The sequence below is a fragment of the Pongo abelii genome, chromosome 19 (assembly GCF_028885655.2).
Source record: "Pongo abelii isolate AG06213 chromosome 19, NHGRI_mPonAbe1-v2.0_pri, whole genome shotgun sequence".
Taxonomy (NCBI): Eukaryota; Metazoa; Chordata; class Mammalia; order Primates; family Hominidae; genus Pongo; species Pongo abelii.
The window spans coordinates 22,926,181-22,950,709 of NC_072004.2; the positions used below are offsets into that span (position 1 = coordinate 22,926,181).

A 24,529-nucleotide genomic window follows, 5' to 3' on the forward strand; every position below is an offset into this window, starting at 1 on the left:
ACATGGTGAAACCGCATCTCTACAAAAATACAAAAGTTAGCGAGGCATGGTGTTGTGCACCTGTAGTCCCAGCTACTTGGGAGGCTGAGGCAGGAGAATCACTTGAACCTGGGAGGTGGAGGTTGCATTGAGCCAATATTGCACCACTGCACTCTATCCTGGGTAACAGAGTGAGACTCCATCTCAAAAAATAATTATAATAAAAAAAATAAGCCGGGCGTGGTGGCTCATGCCTGTAATCCCAGCACTTTGAGAGGCCAAGGTAGGTGGATCACCTGAGGTCAGGAGTTCGAGACTAGCCTGGCCAACATGGTGAAACCCTGTCTCTACTGAAAATACAAAAATTAGTCAGACGTGGTGGCATGCACCTGTCGTCCCAGCTATTTGGGGGGCTGAGGCAGGAGAATCACTTGAACCTGGGAGGTGGAGGTTGCAATGAGCTGAGATCATGCCATTGCACCCCAGCTAGGGTGACAAGAACAAAATTCCATCTCAAAAAAAAAAAAAAAAAGAATGCTATGAATAACTCTGTGCCCATTACTTGATAACCTAGATGAAATAGACCAATTCCATGAAAAGACAATCTGCCAAAACTCACGCAATAAGAAATAGACACTCTGAATGGGCCTATATCTATTAGAGAAATGGAATCAATAATAATAACTCCCAACAGAAAGCACCAAACCCAGATAGATTCACTGATGAATTCTACCAAATAATTAAGAAAGAATTATACCAATTCTCTACAATCTTTCCCAGGAGATAGAAGCAGAGAGAATACTTTCTAACTCAACCTATGAGACCTCCATTACCCTAGTACCAAAACCAAAGATAATTACAAGAAAATAAAAATATGTACCAATATCTCTCATGAACATAGATGCAAATATCCTCAACAAAATATTAGCAAATTGAATGCAATAATGTATGAAAATGACCAAAACCATGACCAAGTGGGATTTATCCAAGATATGTAAGTCTGGTTCAACATTCAAATCAGGCTAGGTACAGTGCTCGTACTTGTAATCCCAGCACGTTGGGAGGGCTGAGGTGGGAGAATTGCTTGAGCCCAGGAATTCAAGACCAGCTTGGGCAACAGAGCAAGACCTCATCTCTACAGATAATAAAATCAGCCAGGTGTGGTAGTGTACATCTGTGGTCTCAGCTACTTAGGAGGCTGAGGTGGGAGAACTGCTTGAGCCTGGGCAGTCAAGGGTGCAGTGAGTTGTGATCACACCACTGCACTCCAGTCTGGGCAAGAAAGTGAGACCCTGTCTCAAAACAAAACTAATGTAATCTGGCTGGGGGCGGTGGCTCATTCCTGTAGTCCCAGTACTTTGGGAGGCCAAGGCCAGTGGATCACTTAAGCTTGGGAGTTCAAGACGAGCCTGGGCAAAATGGTGAAACCCCATCTCTACAAAAATGACCCAGGTGTGGTGGCACACTCCTGTAGTGCCAGCTCCTCGGGAGGCTGAGGCAGAAAAATTACTTAAGCCTGGGAGGTAAGGGCTGCAATGAGCTGAGATTGCACCACTGCACTCCAGCTTGGTTGACAGAGTGAGACCCTGTCTGAAAAAAAAAAAAATAATAATCCATCACATCAACAAACTAAAGAGGAAAAAAAGTCACATGATCATATCAGTAGCTGCAGAGAAAGTATTTGACAATATCTATATCTGATTCATGATTAAAACTCTCAGCAAATCGGAGTAGAGGGGAACTCCCTCAACTTGATAAATACTTTAAAAAACTACAGCCAACATCATACTTAATGGTGAAGAACTCAGAGCTTGCCCACTAAGATCAGGAACAAGGCAAGGATGTTCCCTGTCACCACTGCTTTAAAAAAAATTTTCCCCACCCAAATCTCATATTGAATCATTACTGTTTTTTAACGTCATACTGGAAGTCCTATATAGTGCAGTAAGACAAGAAAATGAAATAAAAATTGTAGAGATTGGGAAGGAAGAAATGAAAATGTATTTGTTCACAGATGGCAATCATTTATGTAAAAACTCTGAAAGAACAAGAAACTAAGCAAAGTTGCAGGATACAAGGTTAATGTATAAACATGAATCACTTTTCTGTATACCAGCGGTGAACAAGTAGAATTTGAAATTAAAAAGACATTACAGTCTGAACAAGTTTTTTAATGAGGCAGACTATAAAACTGATGAAATGTATCAACTAAATAGATATTCCATGTTCACAGATAGAACAACTGAATAATGTCAAGATATAATTTCTTCCTAATTTATCTATGGAGTCAATGCAATCCCAATCCAAATCCCAGCAAGTCATTTTATGGATATTGACAAACTGATTATAAAGTTTATGTGGAAAGGCAAAAGACCAAGAATAACCAACTCAATATTGTAGGAGAAACAAGTTAGAGGACTGACACTACCTGACTCCAAGACTTAGTATAAAGCTACATTAATCAGGACAGTGATATTGGTGAAACAAGTAGATCAATGGAACAGAATAGAGAGCCCAGAAATAGACTCACATAAATAGAGCCAACTGATCTTTGACAATGGAGAAAAGATAGTCTTTTCAGCAGATAGTATTGAAACACTATCTGCATGCAAAAAAAAAAAAAAAAAAAAGAAGAATCTAAACACAGACTTCACAACTTTCACAAAAGTTAACTCAAAACGGATCATAGACCTAAATGTAAAATGCAAAACTATGAAACTGCTAGAAGATAACATAAGAGAAAATTTGATGACCTCGGGTATGGTGGTGACTTTTGGGCATGATCCATGAAAGAAATAATTGATAAACTGAACTTCATTAAAATTAAAAACTTCTAGTCTGAGAAAGACTATGTCAAGAGGATGAGAAGACAAACCACAGACTAGTAGAAAATATTTTCTTTTTCTTTCTTTTTTTTTTTTTTAAAGACGGAGTCTCGCTCTGTCGCCCAGGCTAGAGTGCAGTGGCATGGTCTTGGCTCATTGCAACCTCCGCCTCCTGGGTTCAAGTGATTCTCCTGCCTCAGCCTCCTGAGTAGCTGGGATTACAGGTATGTGCCACCACGCCCGGCTAATTTTTTTTTTTTTTTTTTTTTTTTTGTATTTTTAGTAGAGACGGGATTTCGCTGTGTTGGTCAGGATGGCCTCAAGCTCCTGACCTCATGATCCTGCTGCCTCAGCCTCCCAAAATGTTGAGATTACAGGCGTGAGCCACCGCACCCAGCCAATATTTTCAAAAGACACATTTTAAAGGACTGTTATCAGTTGGAATGGTGGCTCATGTCTATAATCCCAGCACTTTGGGAGGCCAAGATGAGAGGATCACTGAGCTCAGGAGTTTGAGACCAGCCTGGGCAAGAAGGCAAGACCCTGTCTCTGCAAAATTTTTTTTAAAGTTAGCTGGGCACAGTGGTGTGTACCTATAGTCCTAGCTACTTCGGAAGCTGAGGCAGGAGAATCCCTTGAGACCAGGAAGTTGAGGTGGCAGTGAGCCACTGCACTCCAGCCTGGGCCACAAAGCAAGACCCTGTCTCAAAAAAAAAAAAAAAAAAAAAGGACTGTTATCTAAATTCTACAAAGAACTGTTAAAACTCATCAATGAAAAATAGGGCCAGGCATGGTGGTTCATGCCTGTAATCTCAGCACTTTGGGAGGCTGACGTGGTGGATCATTTGAGGTCAGGAGTTCAAGACCAGCCTGGCCAACATGGTGAAACCCTGTCTCTACTAAAAATAGAAAAATTAGGCCGGACGTGGTGGCTCATGCCTGTATTCCCAGCATTTTGGGAGGCCGAGGTGGGTAGATCACAATGTCATGAGTTCGAGACCAGCTGGGCCAACATGGTGAAACCCCGTCTCTACTAAAAAAAATACAAAAATTAGCCGGGCATGGTGGTGTGGGCCTGTAATCCCAGCTACCCGGAAGGCTGAGGCAGGAGAATCGCTTGAACCCAGGAGGCGGAGGTTGCAGTGAGCCGAGATCGCACCACTGCACTCCAGCCTGGGTGACAGAGCAAGACTTCACATCAAAAAAAAAAAATTAGCTGGGCGGTAGTGGCAATGTGCCTGTAATCCTAGCCACTCGGGAGGCTGAGGCAGGAGAATCACTTGAGCCTGGGAGGCAGAGGTTGCAATGAGCCAAGATCACGCCAGTGCACTCTAGCCTGGGCGACAAAGTGAGACTCTGTCTCAAAAATAAAAAAAATTAAAAAATTAAAAATGAACAACACAATAAAAAAAAAATGGACAAAAGATCTGAAGAGACCTGAGTGAAGAACATATACAAGTGGCAAATAAGCATATGAAAAGATGCTCTGCATCATATTTCATAAGGGAAATGCAAATTAAAATGACAGTGAGATACCACCACACACTAAATAGGATGGCCAAAATCCAGAACATTGACATCACCAAATGCTAGCAAGGAAGTAGAGCAATAGAAACTCTTATTCATTACTAGTGGGAATGCAAAATGCTACAGCCACTTTGGAAGACAGTTGGTAGTTTCTTACAAAATGAAACGTACTCTTACCATACACCGCAGTAATCACACTCCTTGATATTTACCCAGATAAACTGAAAACCTATATCTACTCAAAAACCTGCGCACAGATGTTTATAGCAGCTTTATTCATAATTGCCGAAACTTCGAAGCCACCAAGATGTCTTTGAATGTATAAACTCTGGTACATCCAGACAACTGAATATTATTCAGTACTAAAAAAAAATGAGCTATGAAGCTATGAAAAGACATGGAGGAAACTGAAATGTATATTACTAAGTGAAAGTAGTAAATCTGGAAAGGCCATGTAGCATATGTTTCCAAGTATATGACATTCTGGAAAAGGCAAAACTGTGGAGATAGTTAAAGGTTCACGGATTGGGGAGGAGGGAGAGATGAATATGTGGAGCACAGAGGATTTTTAGGGCAGTGAAACTATTCTGTATGAAACTACAATGATAGATATATGTCAGTATACATTTGTCCAAACCAAGAGAATGCATAGCACTGAGAGTGGGCACTAATGTAAACTTTGCCCTCTGGGTGACAATGATGTGACAGCATAGGCGCATGGGTTATAACAGTGTAACACCAGTGGGGGATGTGGATAATGGGGGAGGCTGTACTTGTGTGGACACAGGGGTGTATGGGAACTCTGTACTTTCCGCTCAGTTTTGCTGTGAACCTAAAGTTTGTCTTAGAAATTTTATTAATAAAAAAAATGGCAGCTATGAGGCAGTAGAACAGTATGTTCAAAGAATATACATAAAATTCTGTATCTAAAACTATCCTTCAAAATCGAAGGTAAGATAAAGACATTCCCATATAAACAAAGACTGAGATAATTGGTAGATTGTAGATTTGTCCTTCAAGAAATGCTGTATTAAAGGAAGTCCTTTAGGCTAAAAGGAAATGACTCCAGACATTATCTTGAATCCCCAGGAAGAGGGCCTTGTGAGAGAAATAAGAAGAGAAGACATGTATCTGTGAAGAAAAGTGGGAAATCTAACAGTGGGTGAAATAGATTGATTACTTACTGTATGACTGTCCGAAAGAGACACAGCCGTGTCCTCAGGAAATATTTGCTAGGACGCTTGGTAAAAGAAAGTGATAGGGCACCTGCTAGGCTATTTTTAAGTGAAATCATAGATGTTGGGAGTGGCACAGGCTTCTCAGCTCATGACACTTTCCTTCCCGGTCAGTCCTTCCAGCATGTGCCCTTCCTCCTCTGTGTTTGCTGGCATTAAAAGTCAGTGTACTAAACGTTTTCAGGAGAGTTGTTATATAAACTTTCAAAACCTCCTTTAGAATAAAGGGCATTTTCTAGTTAAATTTCACAAAAATGTTTTTCACACAGCTCTAAAAATAACTTGGAATTCAGGGTGAGCCATCATCCTAGATAAATTACAGTAAGGCACGTTTGTCTGAGAGAAAGGGAGCGAACAGAGACATGATGATTTATCTAACTCTGTGAGGAAACCAAGACAGGAATTTGTTAGAATTCAAAGTATTATGATTTCAACCATGAGACTACATGAAATTAAGCAACATTTAATGTTTAATCCCTAGTGAATGACATACTTTTGCTCTGGGATGTGATTTGTTTGCCGTAATTCGTTTTAGTGATATTTTGCTGAGATAAAGCTGCAGGAATGTTTGCTTTTCTTATGGCAACTGGCGAGTAGTTAAAATGGACTGTGAGAACTTTTATTCTTCAGGATTCTGTTTAATACTGAGTGTAGGCAAATAAAACAACACATCTGGGCTCTGTTTTTTCCTGTAATCTGATGGTATTGGATTAGATTATTTCCGTGATACAATCTTATTCAAAAACATTTATGAAGTTCTCACCACATAGATGGTGTGGGAGTCAGAATAAAAGGCCAGACCCTCAGAGAACTGCCATCCTGGGAGGCACATGGCAGTGAAGGGAAATCATTGTGATGTTTTGTGAGATGCCATGGAGGCTACACTGAAAAGGAAGTGATTAACCCTGTCCAGGTATGGAGGGCAGGGTTGCTGGGTGGCTTGAAAGGTTTCAGGGAGATGGTGCCCAAGCAGGACTTGAAGATTGGATAGGAGTTATCAAAGAGGACAGCAGGCAAGAACGAACTTCTAGAGACCCAATTTTTCTCTGCTTTCTACTTATCAAAAAGTGTTTAGCACTGAGAGTGTTTTCTATAATGAAGGCTCTTAAAGTTATTATTTAATATTTCTTGAACATGCTTGGTACCATTTAAAATACAGGTTTAGGCCAGGCATAGTGGCCCACACCTGTAATCTCAGCACTTTGGGAGGCTGAGGCGGGTGGATCACCTGAGGTCAGGACTTCGAGACCAGCCTGGCCAGCATGGAGAAACCCCGTCTCCACTAAAAACACAAAAATTAGCTGGTTGTGGTGGCGGGCACTTATAATCCCAGCTACTCAGAAGGCTGAGGCAGGAGAATTGCTTGAACCTGGGAGGCAGAGGTTGCAGTGAACCGAGATTGCGCCACTGCACTACAGCCTGGGTGACAGAGCGAGACTGTCTCAAAAAAAACCCAAAAAAACCAAAAAACAAAAAACACAGGTATAATCTAAATAATCAAGTTAAATTAGAAATGGCTTTGGTACATTGTCAGGACACTAGGGGGACATTTACTTCTGGAGTTTTTGTTAGTTCTGTGTATTTTACTTCTTGAGTCTTTGTGCTGACCACTCCATTTCAGTGAATTGAGTTCCCTTTAAAAAGCATATCAGAAAGTAAAACTGCTTTTGTTGTGTTTCTATTCATGCTACAAATCTCCCAGAGTCTGCTTGCAGTGAAGTGTTAGTAATGAGGTCTTTTCTGTCCCCACTTCAATGCCCCCATGAAGAAAATCCCATGAAATGTTACAAGGCATTTTAGTGGATGGAAAAGCAATATAAATGACCAGATTACCTAGGTGCTTAAAATTGCATCAGGTGGCCTCCTCGTAGCCCTTGCCACATGGTAATTAAATGTTTGTTACTGATTGTTCTCCTCACTGCCTTAGTCCACGCACACAGTGGCATCAGGGGCTGGGTCTTGTTGATTCACCGATATCCAAGCTCCACATCCTTAGGGTGTGATCACAGCTCTCTGCAGCCTCTACTTCTGGGTCTCAAGTGATCCTCCCACTTCAGCCTCCCAAGTAGCTAGGACCACAGATGTGTGCCACTATGTCCTGCTAATTTTTGTATTTTTGGTAGAGACAGGGTTTTACCATGTTGCCGAGGCTGGTCTCAAGCTCCTGAGCTCAAGTGATCCTTCCATCTTGGCCTCCTAAAGGGCTGAAATTACAGGCATGAGCCACCACACCTGGCTATGCTGCTCAATCTTGAGTGCAGATATTGTCAATTGTTGTGCTTCTTTTTTTTTTTTTTTTTTTTTTTTTTTTGAGACAGGGTCTCATTCTGTCTCCTAGGCTGGAGTGCAGTGGCATCATCATAGCTCACTATAACCTCAAACTCCTGGGCTCAGGCAATCCTCCCACCTCAGCCTCCTGAGTAGCTGGGACTACAGGTGCATACCACCACACCTGGCTACTTTTTTCACTTTTTTTAATACAGACGGGGTCTCACTCTGTTGCCCAGGCTGGTCTCAAACTCTTGGGCTCAAGCAGTTCTCCCACCTCAGCCTCCTGAGTAGCTGGGGATTACAGGCATGAGCCACTGGGCCAGCCTTGCTTAATTAAGTTTCTGAAACTGATGCCTGTAGATAGTTCCTCTTAGATACTCTAGTTGATGCTCTAGCATCTCCTTTTAAACTAGATTTCTGAACTCCTAGATTTCTGACCTCATATTTATGTTGGCATCTTGTCTGTCTTGTTGATGTTGTTATATGTAATTTTTAAAGACAATAATCTGATTTAGGAGTCACAAACCAGCAGTGGCCTCGGCCAGGTGCCGTGTTCAGCCAGCACAGCAGTTTGAATTATTTTGACTTTGAATGAAGTCTTCAGGCAAGGCTTGTACTTTGGACAGCCCACTACTCTGTGTTGTTTCACACTGATTGTTTCTTTCATTATCACAATTATTTAATTTTTGTGTTTCTTTGTGTATTGTCAGTCTTCCTTAGGGGCTGCCTCCATGAGGTCAGATAGCTTTTCTCCTTCGTTCATTGCCCTCCACCCCAGCCCTAGCCCAGTGCCTGGTACCAGAGGGCACTTGAGAAGTGTAGTTGAGTGGATGAGTGCACGACATCCAGGATCTGAGGTGATCCCTGGTGTGGGTGTGGAGGAATAAGGTTGGTCTTTCTACCAAGCATACTCAAACATGACAAGCCCTTAAAGCTGCCAGCTTGGCTGCTATTGCTTGGAACATTTCTGAAATCCTCTCTGGGAATTGCCTTTTTTCAGTCAGTTTATGATTCAACAGCACAGTTGTTCAAGATTTTCATATTTACAAAGTGCTTTCCTATGCATTTTCCTATTGGAGCGATCATCCCCATTCTGAAGTGAGTGTGCTTAGTTTCAAGTGGTAAATGAATCTGCCTGTGTTGCACAGCAAGTATGCAGCATGGTGGTCTTGTCCCCCTCCCCCGTGCTGGCTTGGTGCTTTCTCTTCTTCACCACCACAGTCAGTGCCTTGTCCAGTTTCTGTCAGGGGTGGGTGCCGGGGGCCTGGGCCTCTGGTGTGTTTTCTAGGAAAGAGAGTGATGTTATTCCAGTGTCTTCTGGTAACACTATATTCACTTTTTTTTTTTTTCTTTTTTTTGGAGACAGGGTCTCGCTCTGTCACCCAGGCTGGAGTACAATGGCACCATCTCCACCTCCTGCGTTCAAGCTGTCCTCCCACTTCAGCCTCCCAAGTAGCTGGGACTACAGATGCGTGCCACCACGCCTGGCTAATTTTTAATTTTTGGTAAAGATGGGGTTTCGCTATGTTGCCCAGGCTGGTCCCAAACTTGTGAGCTCAAGCAGTCCACCCACCCTGGCCTCCCAAAATGGTGAGATTATAGGTGTGAGTCACTGTGCCTGATCTAAATTCACCTTAAGAAGCACATTAAGGCCGGATGTGGTGGCTCATGCCTGTAATCCCAGCATTTTGGGAGGCTGAGGTGGGCAGATCACGAGGTCAGGAGTTCAAGACCAGCCTGGCCAATATGGTGAAACCCCGTCTCTACTAAAAATACAAAAATTAGCCAGGCGTGGTGGCGTGCACCTGTAGTCCCAGCTATGCGGGAGGCTGAGGCAGAAGAATTACTTGAACCCAGGAGGTGGAGGTTGCAGTGAGCGAAGATCGCAGCACTGCTCTCCAGCCTGGGCAACAGAGCAAGACTCCATCTCCAAAAAACAAAAAACCACATTAAAAACCAAAATTATGTGTGTCCAAGTTCCTAGGTAGCCATAGTAAGTGCTATAATTGATAAGGAGGGCTTTAGGCTATAATGAACAGACAGACTTGGCGCGGGCTCTGCCTCCTGTTCGTTGTCACCGCACTCCTGTGCCATCATATTACAGGGCCCGGGGCTGGGCTTTGGCACCTTTCTCCGCCCACCCCCGCACAGGATTGCTGGGAAGCATGTGCTTGGCGTCTTACTGGAGAGCAGAGCTCACTTCAATGTGGCTGCTCTTCCCAGGATTGAACACTCAGGAGCCTGGTCTGAAATCTCCAGCCTTCCTTCAGGTTTTATTTTTACTAAAGCCAGCCGGTACTCTTTTAAACCAGGGAGCTGAAGGCTGGCTTCTGAAAATACACCCCACAGGCCACTCTGCCGTGGCTTGTTCAGGCATTCCAGGGAGGGCTTGCTGACCTGAAGGTGTCCTCTGGCCCAGGTCAAAAGACCAGAGAAGACACTGGCGCCAGGACCCGCCACTGGCAAGGTAGCTGCCATCAGAGGTAGGATATTATTCTTTTTTTTTTTCCAGTCGAAGGCGGTCTTAATGTGGCTTCTCAGACATTTGAGACCAAAAAAAAAAAAAAAGGGCAGTTTGACCCTGCCTTTACCTTCTGAAAATGACAGAAGCTTTCAGATATATTTCAAGATATGGGTCATAAGCATGACCCATAGTTTATGTCACCTTAAATAGAGCAGCTGATTAGAACTGGCCATTGGTTATAAAATAAAAGAGTAGGTGTAGGTTTGTGGCAGCAGGATCCTAACTGCTTTAGCAATACTAAGCCACTCCTTGCCGTGTGATTTCAGTGTCTTTCCTTCCAGTTGGAACTCCTCTCTGCCCTTTAGCCCGATTTTCTTGTGTGTAACATGGCAAAGTATTTCATGGCTGATCCTTCTTACAGACCTGAAATTGTTCTTTTTAAAAAAAACTTTGGTGGGTTTTGAGATCCCCTCCTTTGATTCTCAGATGTGGCTGTTAGTAGTTTAATTTCTATGTGTGGTTTCTGAGTAGATTCCAACAACCTATTTTTATTAACAGTTCTTTTTAAAAAAAATGCTTGAGAGAAAGGAATCTTAGGAATGGATTCCGTCTGTGAAATGCAACGGAGAATTTTGGCCAAAGTAGAAGGAATGGAATGGATGACATAAAGGGTGACATTTGTGCTCAGAGTTGATTTCTTGGTGATAGTCTCATGTCTAATTTGAGGTTCCAGAAGCCCTTTAAAGGGTGGATGAGCTGCATAAATGGATGTGAGGGAGTTAGACAGTGGTGGGTTCAGCAGAAAGTAAAGGAGCAGCAGAATCACAGAGAGAAGCCCTGAACTCTGGCTGCCCGGGCCCAAGGAACCCTCACCCTTAGCGGGACTTTGCTACCTTTGCACTCTTTTAACCTGGGTCTAGAGCTCATGGATCTGGCAAGGGATGAAAATATAAGCAGACAGCATTAATATGTGAACCCCTGAGCTCTCTTCCTTCCTCACAGCAGTTCGTGAGTCTCATCATTGTGAGACCATTTCAGGTCTCTTGCCCAAGGACTAAGAGTGTGACTATGACTGCACACATTCCATGTGTAGGTGGTGCCCTCTGCTTCCAGTTGCCGTGTGCACTATGGTTTCTATTTGAGGGGCTCTCACCTTCTTTTTCTGGCTTCACTCTCTCTCCCCATGTCTCTGTCCTGCTTTCCGCCATGGCTCACAGTGGTTCTGGACAGACTCTGTCCCTTCTTTCTACAAGCTGATCTCCAAATGCTGAAAATCGTGAGCCAGATATTTTTCCCCAGTCCCTTTTTATACCATCAATCTTGCCTTCTCAGTCCATGATCTGGCTATATATCTGAAACTAGCAGTTAATAAGGATTTTGGTATAAAATGCATGACTGATAAATATATTAAAGTTTATACATATATGTAAGTCCTTCTTGTATGCCATTTTCAAAGAAAACAGGCCTCCCTTTGACCTTGCTTTATGTAGATTTATTTCCTAATCTGGAAATGTGGCCAGCTAGAACACTGTTCCTTTCTTCCACTGTGAAGCTGTCCTTTTAGCTGGTAGAAAGCCCTGGACACCACAGCAAGGTGGCGGGGCTTTCCGTGGCTAGCTCTCATGGTCATCCTGACTTCCAAAGACAAGCTAGGAAAGTGTTGGCACAGCTGTCTCTAAGAACCCAAGAAGGCCCAGCAGTGTGGCCACATGCCCTGCAGAGTGGAAGAACAGTTAGGAGGGCTTTCAGAATTTGAAAAACTCTGGAAAGAGTCGGGATTATCAATATGAACAACTTCATCTGGTCAGGAAAGTTATGCTGGAATTGAACCTGATTCTCAGATAAATGGCTCACTCTGGGGTGTCTTTTCCCACCATGGTCATTCTTTGTTAGCTGGGGAGAGTTGGCACTGGATTTTGTTTTTTGTTTGTTTTTGAGACAGGGTCTCACTCTGTCACACAGGCTGGAGTGCAGTGGTGAAATCTTGGCTCACTGCAGCCTCAACTTCCTAGGCTCAAGCAATCCTCCCACCTCAGCCTCCCAAGAAGCTGGGACTACAGACGTGCACTACCATACCTGGTTATTTTTTGTGTTTTTTGTAGAGATGGGATTTCACCATGTTGCCCGGACTGGTCTTGAATTCCCGGGCTCAAGCGATCCCCCTACCTCAGCCTCCCAAAGTGCTGAATTACAGGCGCGAGGCACTGCGTTTGGCCTTGGCACTGGCTTTTAATTTACTTTGCATTCTGATTCGATAGCAACCTACCAGACTGAATGCAGACGTGCACTCTCCCCACAGAAAGCAGCCCGGGCCAAGGATGGATCCCATTCACCCGGCGCCATGTTTGCCTCAGGCAAAGTGGTCTCCAGGGCCAGGAGACCAAGGCTGGCCTGTGATGTTGTGTCAGGTCCTCAAGGAATCCCAGAAGTGTACAAGACGGTGTGTAGTTTTCTCTCTTTTCTTCATGTCATAGATTGCTGGCTTGAGTTTTAATTAGGTTGCATGAAAGTGCAATTTGTTGGGAGCTTTAATCATCTTCCACTGGGGAGCCTTGCTGGGCTGGTTTATTTTCATCCTGCTCCTCCCTGGGTATGAAAACGGGGTTGAGGGACATTTTAGTACCTGTCTGCTCTCTCCTGCTTTGCTGGCCTTGATAACCACATTTTCTAACACAAAACTTGGGACATGAGAGCCTGACTTCTGCCAATGTTGTGGAGTTTTTTCCTGTTTGTTAATTTGATTAAACTGAAAGGTTTATGAAAATATAGAAGTTAAACAACATTGGACACTTAATACATTTAATGAGCTTCCTTTATTTGGAAGGAACCACTGTTCACAAGCCAGGGGTCCCTTCATGCGGTCTTGGGAGTCTGATTGCTGGGAGGTGAGGTCCTGATCCCGGAACTTTGGGTTAGTGGTGGTCATGATGATGCTGGTGGCAGCTGCGTTCCCTCTGTGTACACAGATGAATTCAGCCAACCTCATAACAAACCCAGGAGGGAGGTCCTCTCACAACTTCAGCTCAGAGGCGAGGACACTGAGGCCCCTTTGCCAGGCTGCCAAGTGACTGGGCCAGGGTGTCACCCAAGCCAGGCTGGCTTGAGGGTTCATCCTCATGACCCCTGCACTGCCGTTGTTGTGCTGCAGTTAGTGTTTTTCAAGTGGTCTCTGAGTTTTGGGAAGCGACAGGCTGCATACTTGGCTCTTGACCCCCATGACCTCGGTGGCATTCTGCCTCAGCCCCAGGTTGTCGGTTTGAAATGGGGTGGACTTCACAGGTGCTGGCCTCCAGGGGCCTATGGAGGAGTGTTCAGACGGGTTTCCACCCAACACGCCTAGTGGGGCTCTGGGTCCCGGCCCCAGAGGCTGAGCCCTACTATCCTTCCCTGAGCTGAGGCCCCCACCCCTTTCACACCTCAAGCTCATCCTGGGCAGTGGCTGGGCCCTGGGCCATTCTGGACAAGGCAGGGTGGTCCTACCCTGAGACCTACCTGGTACAAAGACCTGGGATTGCAGTGAGAAAAAAACTTTTACCAAATAGCCATCCAGCCAGGTTGAACTCTTCCGAAGCCCCCACCCCTCAACCAGCTCATTACATGCAAGTTTTAAGCTATCCTTACCTGGAGCCTTCTCTTGCCTTTTGTCAATTGCTATAATTTTCTGGTAAAGCTCTATCAACAAACTGGCAACCATTCCTGCCTCCCACTGTTTATCCCTCCTTCCCCTAGGAAACCCTCCCACATTTCCTGTTTTCAGGATCTTGGTCCTGTGCAGGACTCCAGGCAGCACCCACAGAACCCTGGAGTGGCACAGGCCTAGGTGCCTACTCTACACCTTGCCTGGGCACTTCTCAGATTCCACACAAAGGGTCCTTGGGACCCAGCATAGCCTGCAGGCAAGAACACCTGGCCAGACCTTCCTCTTGGGGCAGGGATGGTACCAGTAGTGCCTGGGTGAAAAGCTTGGTGCTTTAGATACCACCTTAATCCCCAGTTCATCCAGCGGAGGCTTGGCCTAGTGTAGGGCAAGAGGGAGCTTTATCCACGCAGCAGATAGTAGCTGAGGTGTTTTCAGAGGTGGATTAAGTGGTGATTGGTGGGAAACTGTCATTTTTACAGTCCAAGAATGTGGCTGTTTTTTATGGTGGTTAAGAATTCAGGTGTATCTGGAAAAGCAGGTGAAAAAGCAAATGCTAAACTAGTTGAGTTGACAGTTCCATTGCAGTAGAATCCTCTTGTAGGGGGACAGCCACCCTGAACATGAACTTCAGGATCAAAGCAACTTGGTGCATAGATGGATGCATGTTGGGAGTCCACAGTGTTCCTGGCTTCACTCTGGCATCCAGAGTTGATGTCCTCTTAGGAAAGGAAGCAGAATTTTTTTTTTTTTTAATATGTGGGCTTGAGATGGGATATTAAGTAGGTGGGTGAGGGTTTTACATCATTGCTCCAAGCTGATGAATAATTTAGAGCTACAGTCTGGTTTGCCAGAACTCTCTTCTTGGATTCCAGCCTCTTCCTTCCTGAGAAGGATTCTGTGCTCGTAAACCACAGCCCTGGAGGTGGACTATGGGGGGCCTTTTGTCTCATAGACTGTGGCTCGCTAGTCAAGAGGCCTTCCAGGGCATTGCTTCCCAGCGACAGCACATGGTGCTCACCATGGTCCTCACCAGCTCCTCCTCAGCCTTCCTTTAACCCTGTGTCCCCCTCTTATCTCCTGCTTTGGGCACAGGGGGACAGGTGAATGTGGAGGAATGGGGGAGGTTCAGGGGAAATAAGGGCAGGTGGGGAAAAACACACATTTCCCAAGAATCAACTGCACACTGTTGCACAGACACTCACAGCCTCCAGATTTCATGGCTCACTGGGGAATGCTGGGCAGGAACATGCCACAGGCACAGCGGGGCAACATGCTCACCGGCCAGAGCCCATGCTGGTGCTTGGGGCAGGGCCCTGCACTGAATCCCCTTTGGGTGTCTGTGAGGCCTGTGGTCAGAAGTCCATCTGTGGCCCTCACTGTAACAATCTAGGGGCTGCTTCACCCAGAAACGTCCATCCTCTGAGTGTCTGCTCTAAAGAGGATAGGAATTGGTACGACTTCCTTTTTCCTTTCCTCAAAAAACCCCTTTCTAGTTTCACAAGTATTCAGGGATTGAAAATGAAAACAGGCGTTACTTGAGGTAAGGCCAACACAGGTTTCCGAAGGAGAGGCAGGTGAGTACTGACACGCCACCTCTTCCTATAACACTGTGGGTGACTACGTCCTAGGCTGAATGGCAATCTCCGCTTGTTCCCTGAGGGGCAGCATGAGGCCTGTGGCTTTTCTGTCCGCTCATGTCAGTACTGAGAGGAAGAAAGTTCTACAATGCTGAACAGTCGGCCGAGGGTGCAGGGCCTGGGTCAATACTTGCTAGGGCTTACAGCTGGAGTCCACAGAGGGAGATCTGGGATTCAGATCAAATGAGAGGAAGAGCCTAGGGAAGTCCCCTGAGCTCTGCTACTTTGTCACTGGTGTGTTTGGTTTTGGTTCTTCCAGGAAGAGTCTGCCGAAGGTGAAGGCCATGGACTTCATCACCTCCACAGCCATCCTGCCCCTGCTGTTCAGCTGCCTGGGCGTCTTCGGCCTCTTCCGGCTGCTGCAGTGGGTGCGCGGGAAGGCCTACCTGCGGAATGCTGTGGTGGTGATCACAGGCGCCACCTCAGGGCTGGGCAAAGGTGGGTCCTGGAGGCAGTGCTGCCAGGGGCGGGGGTAAGTCAGCCAGGGATGAGGAGCGGCCCAACTGCACAGGGATCGCCAGTGCAAATGCCCGAAGCGGCAGCAGAAGGCCAGATAAGGGAAGTGGGCCGTATGGCACTGTCCTTGGTCCAAGTGGAAAAAGCAGGAGCCAAGGCACAGTGAGAAATGACTCAGCATCAGGGTGGGAGGCAAGCGTTGAGAAGCAGCCTGGCCTCAGGGGTGGGGTGGGGTGGGATGGGATGGGATACCTGCCCCTCACAGTGCAGCCCTGCTCAGCCCCAGCTGCTTGCTGAGGTAGGAATTTTATGTGAAATCTCCCAATTTCCAAATATGGACAGCTAACTTAAAATGTGTTTTTAGCTCTATGAGGACCAAATGAAACACGTCCTTTCCTAGATTCAGCCGGGACCTCCGGTTCACAGTTTTGGTGCACACTTTCTCTGGGCCTTGCCATCCCAGGCCAGGCCCCCAGCTGTCCCCTCAGCATGGTCTAGGCAAGGTCAAAGACAGGATAAATGGTGCCTCAGCTGTTCCAGGGTCTCCAATCTAGGTCCATTCCAACCCAGTGAACACCATGAGCTTCTAAGTCTCGGGAATGGTGTACCAGGACCCTGGCCTGGAGTGTCAAAACCTAGGTTCCCCCTTCTCCCATTTCTGGAAGCCTCTGAGTTACAGGGCTCCATTATTTTCCTGCCACACACATATATTGACTTGGCACGTTGCACATGCACACACCATACCATCTGCCATCCACGCTTACTCTGAGTTCCATGGAAGAAAGCTGAGGAGTTCCCTGAATTGTGGTGACCCCACCCGCTGCTACATCTTCTGATTGGTGATAGCTCAGCTGGAGCTGATGGAGCGCCTGCTAAAGTGGGAGGCTCTGGGTCAGGTTCTAGAACAAACAGATGAAAGACAAGGTCCCTTCCTTTGAGGAGGTCACAGTCAACTGTTGTAAGGAGAAAGGCAAGGACTTATCTCAATATATTGCCATTGCAGTAACGTATGCTCTCAAACCAGCCTGGTGGCAACAAGGCACATGTATATGTGCTGACTTGTGCTAAGCATTTTTACATGCATTATCTCACTGACTTCTCAAGCTAAGATTCAGAGAAGGAATGACTAGGACTTCTAGCCAGAAAGTACAAAACCTAGAGTCAAACTCACATCTCTCTGTCTCTAGAACTCAGTCTCAAAGCTTCAGCAGGGGAGATGGCCAGGTAAAAGGAATAAGTGGGCTGATAGACAGAACATTCCAGACAGGCCCAGAGGTGAGAGAAGCACAGTCCCGCAGGGACTTATAAACAGTTGGGTGTTGCATGGACACAGAGAAGCAGATGGGTCTTCGTGGTGGAAGTGGCTTGCAGTTGGCCGGGGGTGGCCTGGGAAGGCTTTAGGGAGTATGGATTCATTTGTGCACCACTGTGGATGTTAGGTGAGGTCTCCAGGGGTGAACACCGTGTCTGTCATTGGATATCCAGACCTTTGCAGGGACAGCTGTCTGCAGGCCCTTTGCCATCGTCAGTCCTCTGACCTTACTCAGTTACTATATATAGGGTGGTCAGCAGCCACTTCTCTTGAGCTCAGAGAGAAGCATTTTGTGAAAGTCCTTGAAGAGCATTTGAGGGCTGGCAGAGGTGGAGCTCTGAGTTGCAGGTGCTCCCATCCGTGCATGTTTGAGAAGCATGCTGTCATCTTCATTCTGCATCTCCTCTCCTGATACCAAGACTATGAAGGGAACAGAAAATGTCACGGAGGTCACCAGACCTGTCCATGTATCATAAGATGTCAGGCCCTTCCTGGATTCCAGTCACTGCTTATATTCTGCCCCATTTAACTTTTTGGGAACAAGAGTCGCTCCATCCAGATAAAGTAGGGCAGATTCTTAACAGGCCATGTCAAGTACAGCCACTGTTGATGCCACCAAGGATGTTCTGATGTTGCCTTGCTTCTCTGTGGAGGCAGAGCTATGTTGTCCTCAGTGGCTCTGCCTGCCGTGTCAGCCACCCGGAAGGTTTGGAGTTATGCAACGAGTCTTCAGTTTTCCGTGTTTCTCCTATCTTGTCTCTTGTTTTGTGTACTTAAGCCTCTTGAGCTTGTCCTTGTAGAATAGTGTGGGACCACTGACTAAAGGAACAGAACGTTCTGGATATCTGCTTCCTCCAGCTTTAGCCACAGGGCTGTGCACAGCTCTGTTGATTTCCAGCCAGGCGTGCCAGCGGCACTGGACAGTCATCTGAAGCCCTTCACGTATCGTACCTTGGAGTTGTTTTCCTTGGACCCTCCTACCTTCCAGTATCAGCTTTTCAATAAATGAAAATGGAATCCTTCCAATCTGTTGTTTTCATTTCTGTCACTCCCTATACAAACTTTCATTTCCTCTCTTTTTAGCTTTGCTAGGAAGCAAAACTCAAACAGAATTGAGGCAGTCATCTCCCCAAAGCTGTTTAGACTCCAGTGGGACTCCCACCTTTGAAGGGTTCTGTGTCTGCACCCTTTGGTGGCACCTCACAAATGTCCTATGTATTGGTCAGGACAAGACAAAATGGGGTGAGGAAGCCAGCAGGGCCCAAGGTTCCTAGCTTTTGGGAATGATTTATAAACCAGATGAGTAGTTCTAGCCTCAGGAATGCTGGCATCTGGCTTGGAGTGTAGCCACCACCCCCCTCATTCCTGTGGGGGCTCTGCTGCTCTGCTGAGAAGCACACCAGGGAGGCGGGGTTGGGGCGCTGGGACCAGGCCTCACTGCCCAGGGTGGGTGCTCTCTCTGGGCTTTTGCCCTTTGTTGGGATAAGCCAACGAACACACCAACCTCATCTCCTTCAAAGAAGATGGTGTGTCTAGATTGAGTCTCCTTATCACCTCTTTCCCGAAGACTGTCAGGTGTATGGAGAGGCGCCTGGGGGATGAGCAAGTGCTGTGTGGGGAGCTGAACAAGAAGCTGTGGAGCACACGGAGGCTTCACACCATGAGACAGACGTCAGGGAGCCTTCCCTCAGACCTCTCAGGACCCCTGGTGCTGAAGGAGTTTCTTCTCCTCCCATGTTTTGAACCCATCTAGCTTTAAGGAATTTTGACACTTCTCTAAGGGCAGGCCTGTTCAGACCAGTACACACCACCTGCCCCTCTGACCTTTCCTTCCCAGCTGAGGAGATGGCAGCCCTGATCCTCCGACCCTGCAGCACTGGCCCGTCACCACATGGCTCCCAGAGATGGAACTAGCCTGCAAAGGCCATTCCCTTCCACGAACCAGGAGCTAGGGTGCCACCTAATCACCTGGGCCTCTAAGATTCGGTCTGGAACCAAGTCAGTGGCTCACTGATGTCAGGTCAGGGTCAGCCAGGGGCCAAGGCATCCTGTGCAGATCTGCTGGTGAGCACTTAAGGGAGACTATGCCTCAGGTGAGGACAGGAGTGCCTCTTTAAACCAGCATGTGGCCGGGTGCAGTGGCTCATGCCTGTAATCCCAGCACTTTTGGAGGCCCAGGCAGGAGGATCGCTGAGTTCAGGAGTTCTAGACCAGCCTGGGCAACATGGTGAAACCTCATCTCTACAAAAGTTAGCCAAGCATGGTGGCGTGTGCCTGTAGTCCTGGCAACTTGGAAGCCTGAGGTGGAGGCTCGCTTGAGCCTGGGAGGTTGAGGCTGCAGAGAACCATGATGACACTACTGCATTCTAGCCTGGGTGCAGAGCGAGACCCTGTATCAAAAAAAAAAAAAAGTAAAAAACTAAGTTTCAGTTTTCATCAACAGTTTTTAGAATATTATTATTTACACATATTTTTATATTTTCATTTTTTGAGACAGGTCTTGCTCTGTCACCCAGGCTGGAGCACAGTGGTGTGATCATGGCTCACTTGACTTCCCAGGCTAAAGGGATCCTCCCACCTTAGCCTCCTGAGTAGCTGGGACTGCAGGCATGCGCCACCACACCTGGCTAATTTTTTATTTTTTGTAGAGACAAGATTCCTATGTTGCCCAGGCTGGTCTCAAACTCCTGGGCTCAAGCGATCCTTCTGCCTCAGCTTCCCGTAGTGCTGGGATTACAGGCATGAGCCACTGTGCCCGGCCAGAACATTTTTACAAAGTAGTTCAGAAATATGGCCAGGCATAGTGGCTCATGCCTGTAATCTCAGTATTTTGGGAAGTCATGGCAGGAAGATCGCTTGAGCCCAGGAATTTGACGCCAGCCTGGGCAACATGACAAAATCTCCATCTCTACAAAAATACAAAAATTAGCCAGCCTTGGTGGCGAGTATCTATGGTCCCACCTACTCTGGAAGGATCACTGGAACCCAGGAGTTTGAGGCTGCAGTGAACTATAATTGTGCCACTGCACTCCAGCCTGAGCAACAGAGTAAGACCCTGTCTCTAAAAAAAATATTTTTAATAAATAGAAATACAAAAATGACAGTTGACACTGCTGTAGTGCTGTTTATCAAACACTGTGGTAAGAGATTACCTACCTTAACTCATTCAGTCTCACAGTCACACCCCCAGGGACTGAATGAGTTAAGGTAGGTAATCTCTTACTACCGTGCTTGATAGATAAAAAGCATCCTAAATAAGAGGAAAGTCAGAAACAAAGAGGTTCTAACTTACTGGAGTTGGAAGTCTAGCTGAAGTCCACTCTCTTGGCTGCTGGGCTGTCCTGCTTTTCATAAGCTGTATGTACATTTTCGGGGCACTGAACATTTACATAGGATATGTTACAGGGGAGGGTAAGCAAGAAGCAACGACACCACCCTCTGCCTCCTCTCCTCCTATCACTCCGTTTCCTTTCTGACTCCCCATAGAGTAGTCCTCCACCCCCAGTTCTGATGGTTTACCCTGCTGCGTCCCGGGGGTTTCTTGTCAGGCCCTCCTGCTTAGCCACAGGAGAATTCCCTGTGACTCTTGCTGGGCCCCCCACTCAAGGCTGATCACGGCCTTCCCTGGGATTTGATCAGAGCTGGGAAGAGACAAGACAAAACTGTGCACGTGAGCTCTGGGGCCTGCCCATGTGTGAGAGCACCCAGGCACGTGAGAGCACCCGGGCAGCCAGCGCTTGGGTCCCTCCTAGGTTTCGGCCATCCGGCTCTCCTCTCCATTCTTGAACTTCCCCACAATCCCTCTGGCAAATTCTCTTTTTGCTTTGCCCCAGTGTGAGTTTAGTTTCTGTTTCTTGCCACCAAAAGAACATAGAGCACATGTCTGACTAGCTTTGGACTGTCCCTGCTGTGGTCTTAGTTGAAGTCCTCATCGATTGTCACCTGGAATAGTGCGGTGGGCTTGGAGTCTGCTTTCCTCCAGTGTCCCCACTCCCTCCCGCCCAGCAGGACTGAGCCTTTTCAAAGGCAGACACCCTTAATAGTCTTGCGTGTGGCAGGTGCTTGCGTGCACTGACTTGACCCCTCCCCAGCCAGTGAGGCTGTTAGACCCTCCACCTTCTGTCCCAGCTCTATCTGCCGGTGGCCCTTCAGGCACTCTGCTCCCTCTGCCTCAAGCACTCCCTGGGAAACAGCCCATCAGATCTGGGAAGGGCCTCAGTCCCCTGCCCCAGCTTTTCTACAGGACCGTGTGAGTATTTCCAGGAGAGCTGTGCCTGGGTAGTGCCACCACACAGCCTCGGCAGGGCACAGCACCATAATAGCTGGCCCTCACTGACCTTGCCAATCAGGACAAGACCCTGCCTGAGTGACCTTGCTGAGCTCCCTCAGCTGTGAAGACAGGTGATGCTCACAGCTGATCCAGGTGAACAGGAGCATCATGGGGCGTTCTGAGCATGATACTTAACACATCTGTCCACCTCGGCCCTCCTTTCTCTTTGCCCCGTGGATGTTTGTAGCACTGGGTGTGAGCCCGGCATTGGGTCCTAGCTCCCAGCTTCATGCTGGGCCACACAGCAGGGGCCAACACAGTCATGTCAAGGGTGTGAAGCAGCAAACAGCAATGCTGGGTGAATTTAAACTGAACGACACTGGGGAAGAATGGCTGTCAATGCTCTTTTCTCTTCCCTTAGAATGTGCAAAAGTCTTCTATGCTGCGGGTGCTAAGCTGGTGCTCTGTGGCCGGAATGGTGGGGCCCTAGAAGAGCTCATCAGAGAACTCACTGCTTCTCATGCCACCAAGGTGAGCCAGGGGCGTGCTTTCCATGGGGAAGGAGTGCAGGCCGTCTTCTGTAGGCACTGAGGAGATAGTGGCCCACTCCTGGACTGCTGAGCTGTAGGACATCCATGTGTCACACTGTCCCAGGGAAGGCAACAGGTCTCCATAGTGAACCGGGCCCACTGCATGGGGAGAGAGAACTGTCCAGTGGTTTACATCCCGATGCCCCTACTGGCTAGCACTGTGAGTTGAGAAAGTTCTCTTTTCTCCCTTTCCTTTTACCTGGCTAAGCTCTACTCATTGGGTGGGAGTGGGGGATGGTGATAACTAAAGGTGTTTTTTTTTTTTTTGGAGACGGAGTCTCACTCTGTCACCCAGGCTGGAGTGCAATGGCCCAACCTTGGCTCACTGCAATCTCCGCGCCCTGGGTTCAAATGATTCTTCTGCCTCAGCCTCCCGAGTAGCTGGGATTACAGGCGCACACCACCACACCCAGCTAATTTTTGTATTTTTGTAGAGACGTGGTTTCACCATGTTGGCCAGGCTGGACTCCTGACCTCAGGTGATCTGCCCGCCTCAGCCTCCCAGAGTGCTGGGATTACAGGTGTGAGCCACCACAACAGCCCTTGTTTTCTTTTCTTAGGCTCTTGCTCTGTCACCCAGGCTAGAGTGCAGTGGCACAGTCATAGCTCACTGCAGCCTTGAACTCCTGGGCTCAAGTGATCCTCCCATGTCAACCTCTTGAGTAGCTAAATTTTTTTTTCTAATTTTATGTAGAGACACGGTCTCACTATGTTGCCCAGATTGGTCTTGGACTTGTGGCCTCAAGTGATCCTCCTACCTGAGCCTCCTTATTGTGGTTTTGATTTGTATTTCCCTAATTAAAAATGATGTTTAGCATCTTTTTATGTGCTTATTGACCATTTATTAATCTTTGGAGAAATGTCTATTCAAGGCCAGGCACTGTGGCTCATGCCTGTAATTCCAGCACTTTGGGAGGCCGAGGTGAGTGGATGAACACTTGAGGCCAGGAGTTCGAGACCAGCCTGGCCAACATGACAAAACCCATCTCTATCAAAAAATACAAAACTTAGCTGGGTGTGGTGGCCCATGCCCGTAGTCCCAACTACTCAGCAGGCTGAGGCAGCAGAATCGCTTGAACCTGGGAGGTGGAGGTTACAGTGAACCAAGATCGTACCACTGTACTCCACCCTGGGTGACAGAGCGAGACTCTGTCTCAAAAAAAAAAGAAAGGTCTGTTCAAGTCCTTTGCTTGTTTTTTTAATCAGGTTGTTGTTTGTTGTTGTTGAGTTTAGGAGTTCTTTATGTATTCGGGATATTAATCCCTTATAAGATATGTGATTTGCAAATATTTTCTCTCACTCAGTATCTTTTCACTTTCTTTTTTTTTTTTTTTTTTTTTTGAGATGGAGTTTCACTCTTGTTGCCCAGGCTGGAGTGCAATGGTGCGATCTCAGCTCACCACCACAACCTCTGCCTCTGCCTCCCGAGTTCAAGTGATTCTCCTGCCTCAGCCTCCCAAGTAGCTGGGATGACTGACATGTGCCACCACGCCTGGCTAATTTTGTATTTTTAGTAGAGACAGGGCTTCTCCATATTGGTCACGCTGGTCTCTAACTCCTGACCTCAGGCGATCCACCTGCCTAGGCCTCCCAAAGTGCTGGGGTTACAGGCATGAGCCACCATGCGCAGCCCACTTTCTTTTTTTTTTTTTTTTTTTTTGAGAGTGAGTCTCGCTTTGTCACCCAGGCTGGAATGCAGTGACACGATCTTGGCTCCCTGCAAGCTCCGCCTCCCAGGTTCAAGTGATTCTCCTGCCTCAGCCTCCCAGATATCTGGAACTACAGGCACGTGCCACCACACCTAGCTAATGTTTGTATTTTTAGTAGAGATTGGGTTTCACCGTGTTGGCCAGAATGGTCTCAATCTCTTGACCTCATGATCCGCCTGCCTCAGCCTCCCACAGTGTTGGGATTACAGGCGTGAGCCACTGCACCTAGCCAAGTTTTATAATTTTAAATCTTACATTTAGGTGATTGATCCATTTGAGTTAATTTTAATAAATGGTATTAGATAAGAGTCCAATTTCATTATTTTGCATGTGGTTATCTACTTTTCCCAGCACCATTTGTTGAAGACTGTCTTTCCTCATTGAATGGGCATCCTTACAAAAATCAATTGATTACATATTTGAAGTGTATATTTCTAGGTTCCTTGTGCTATTCAGTTGGTCTGTATGTCTGTCTTATGTCAGTACCATACTGGGTTTTCTCCCCCTTAGGGGGACGGGGTGGAGCATGAGGGTAGGAAGGGGGAGGCAAGGGGGAGGAGGAGGGGAAGGACTCATACTGTTTTAATTGCTGTAGCTTTGTACAAGTTTTGAAG

At 46.9% G+C, this 24,529-nt stretch overlaps 1 protein-coding gene across 4 annotated transcripts in view; it reads left to right on the forward strand.

The window, feature by feature from the left end:
- The window catches only part of DHRS7B (dehydrogenase/reductase 7B), a 64,543-nt gene that overhangs the window by 29,276 nt on the left and 10,738 nt on the right, over positions 1-24,529 (forward strand). For 3 of the 4 annotated variants that reach the window (XM_024241491.3, XM_024241493.3, NM_001133909.1), the window contains 2 exon segments: positions 15,838-16,016; positions 22,038-22,147. In XM_024241491.3, coding sequence (XP_024097259.2) covers positions 15,838-16,016; positions 22,038-22,147 — 289 coding nt within the window. 4 annotated transcript variants of the gene reach the window in all.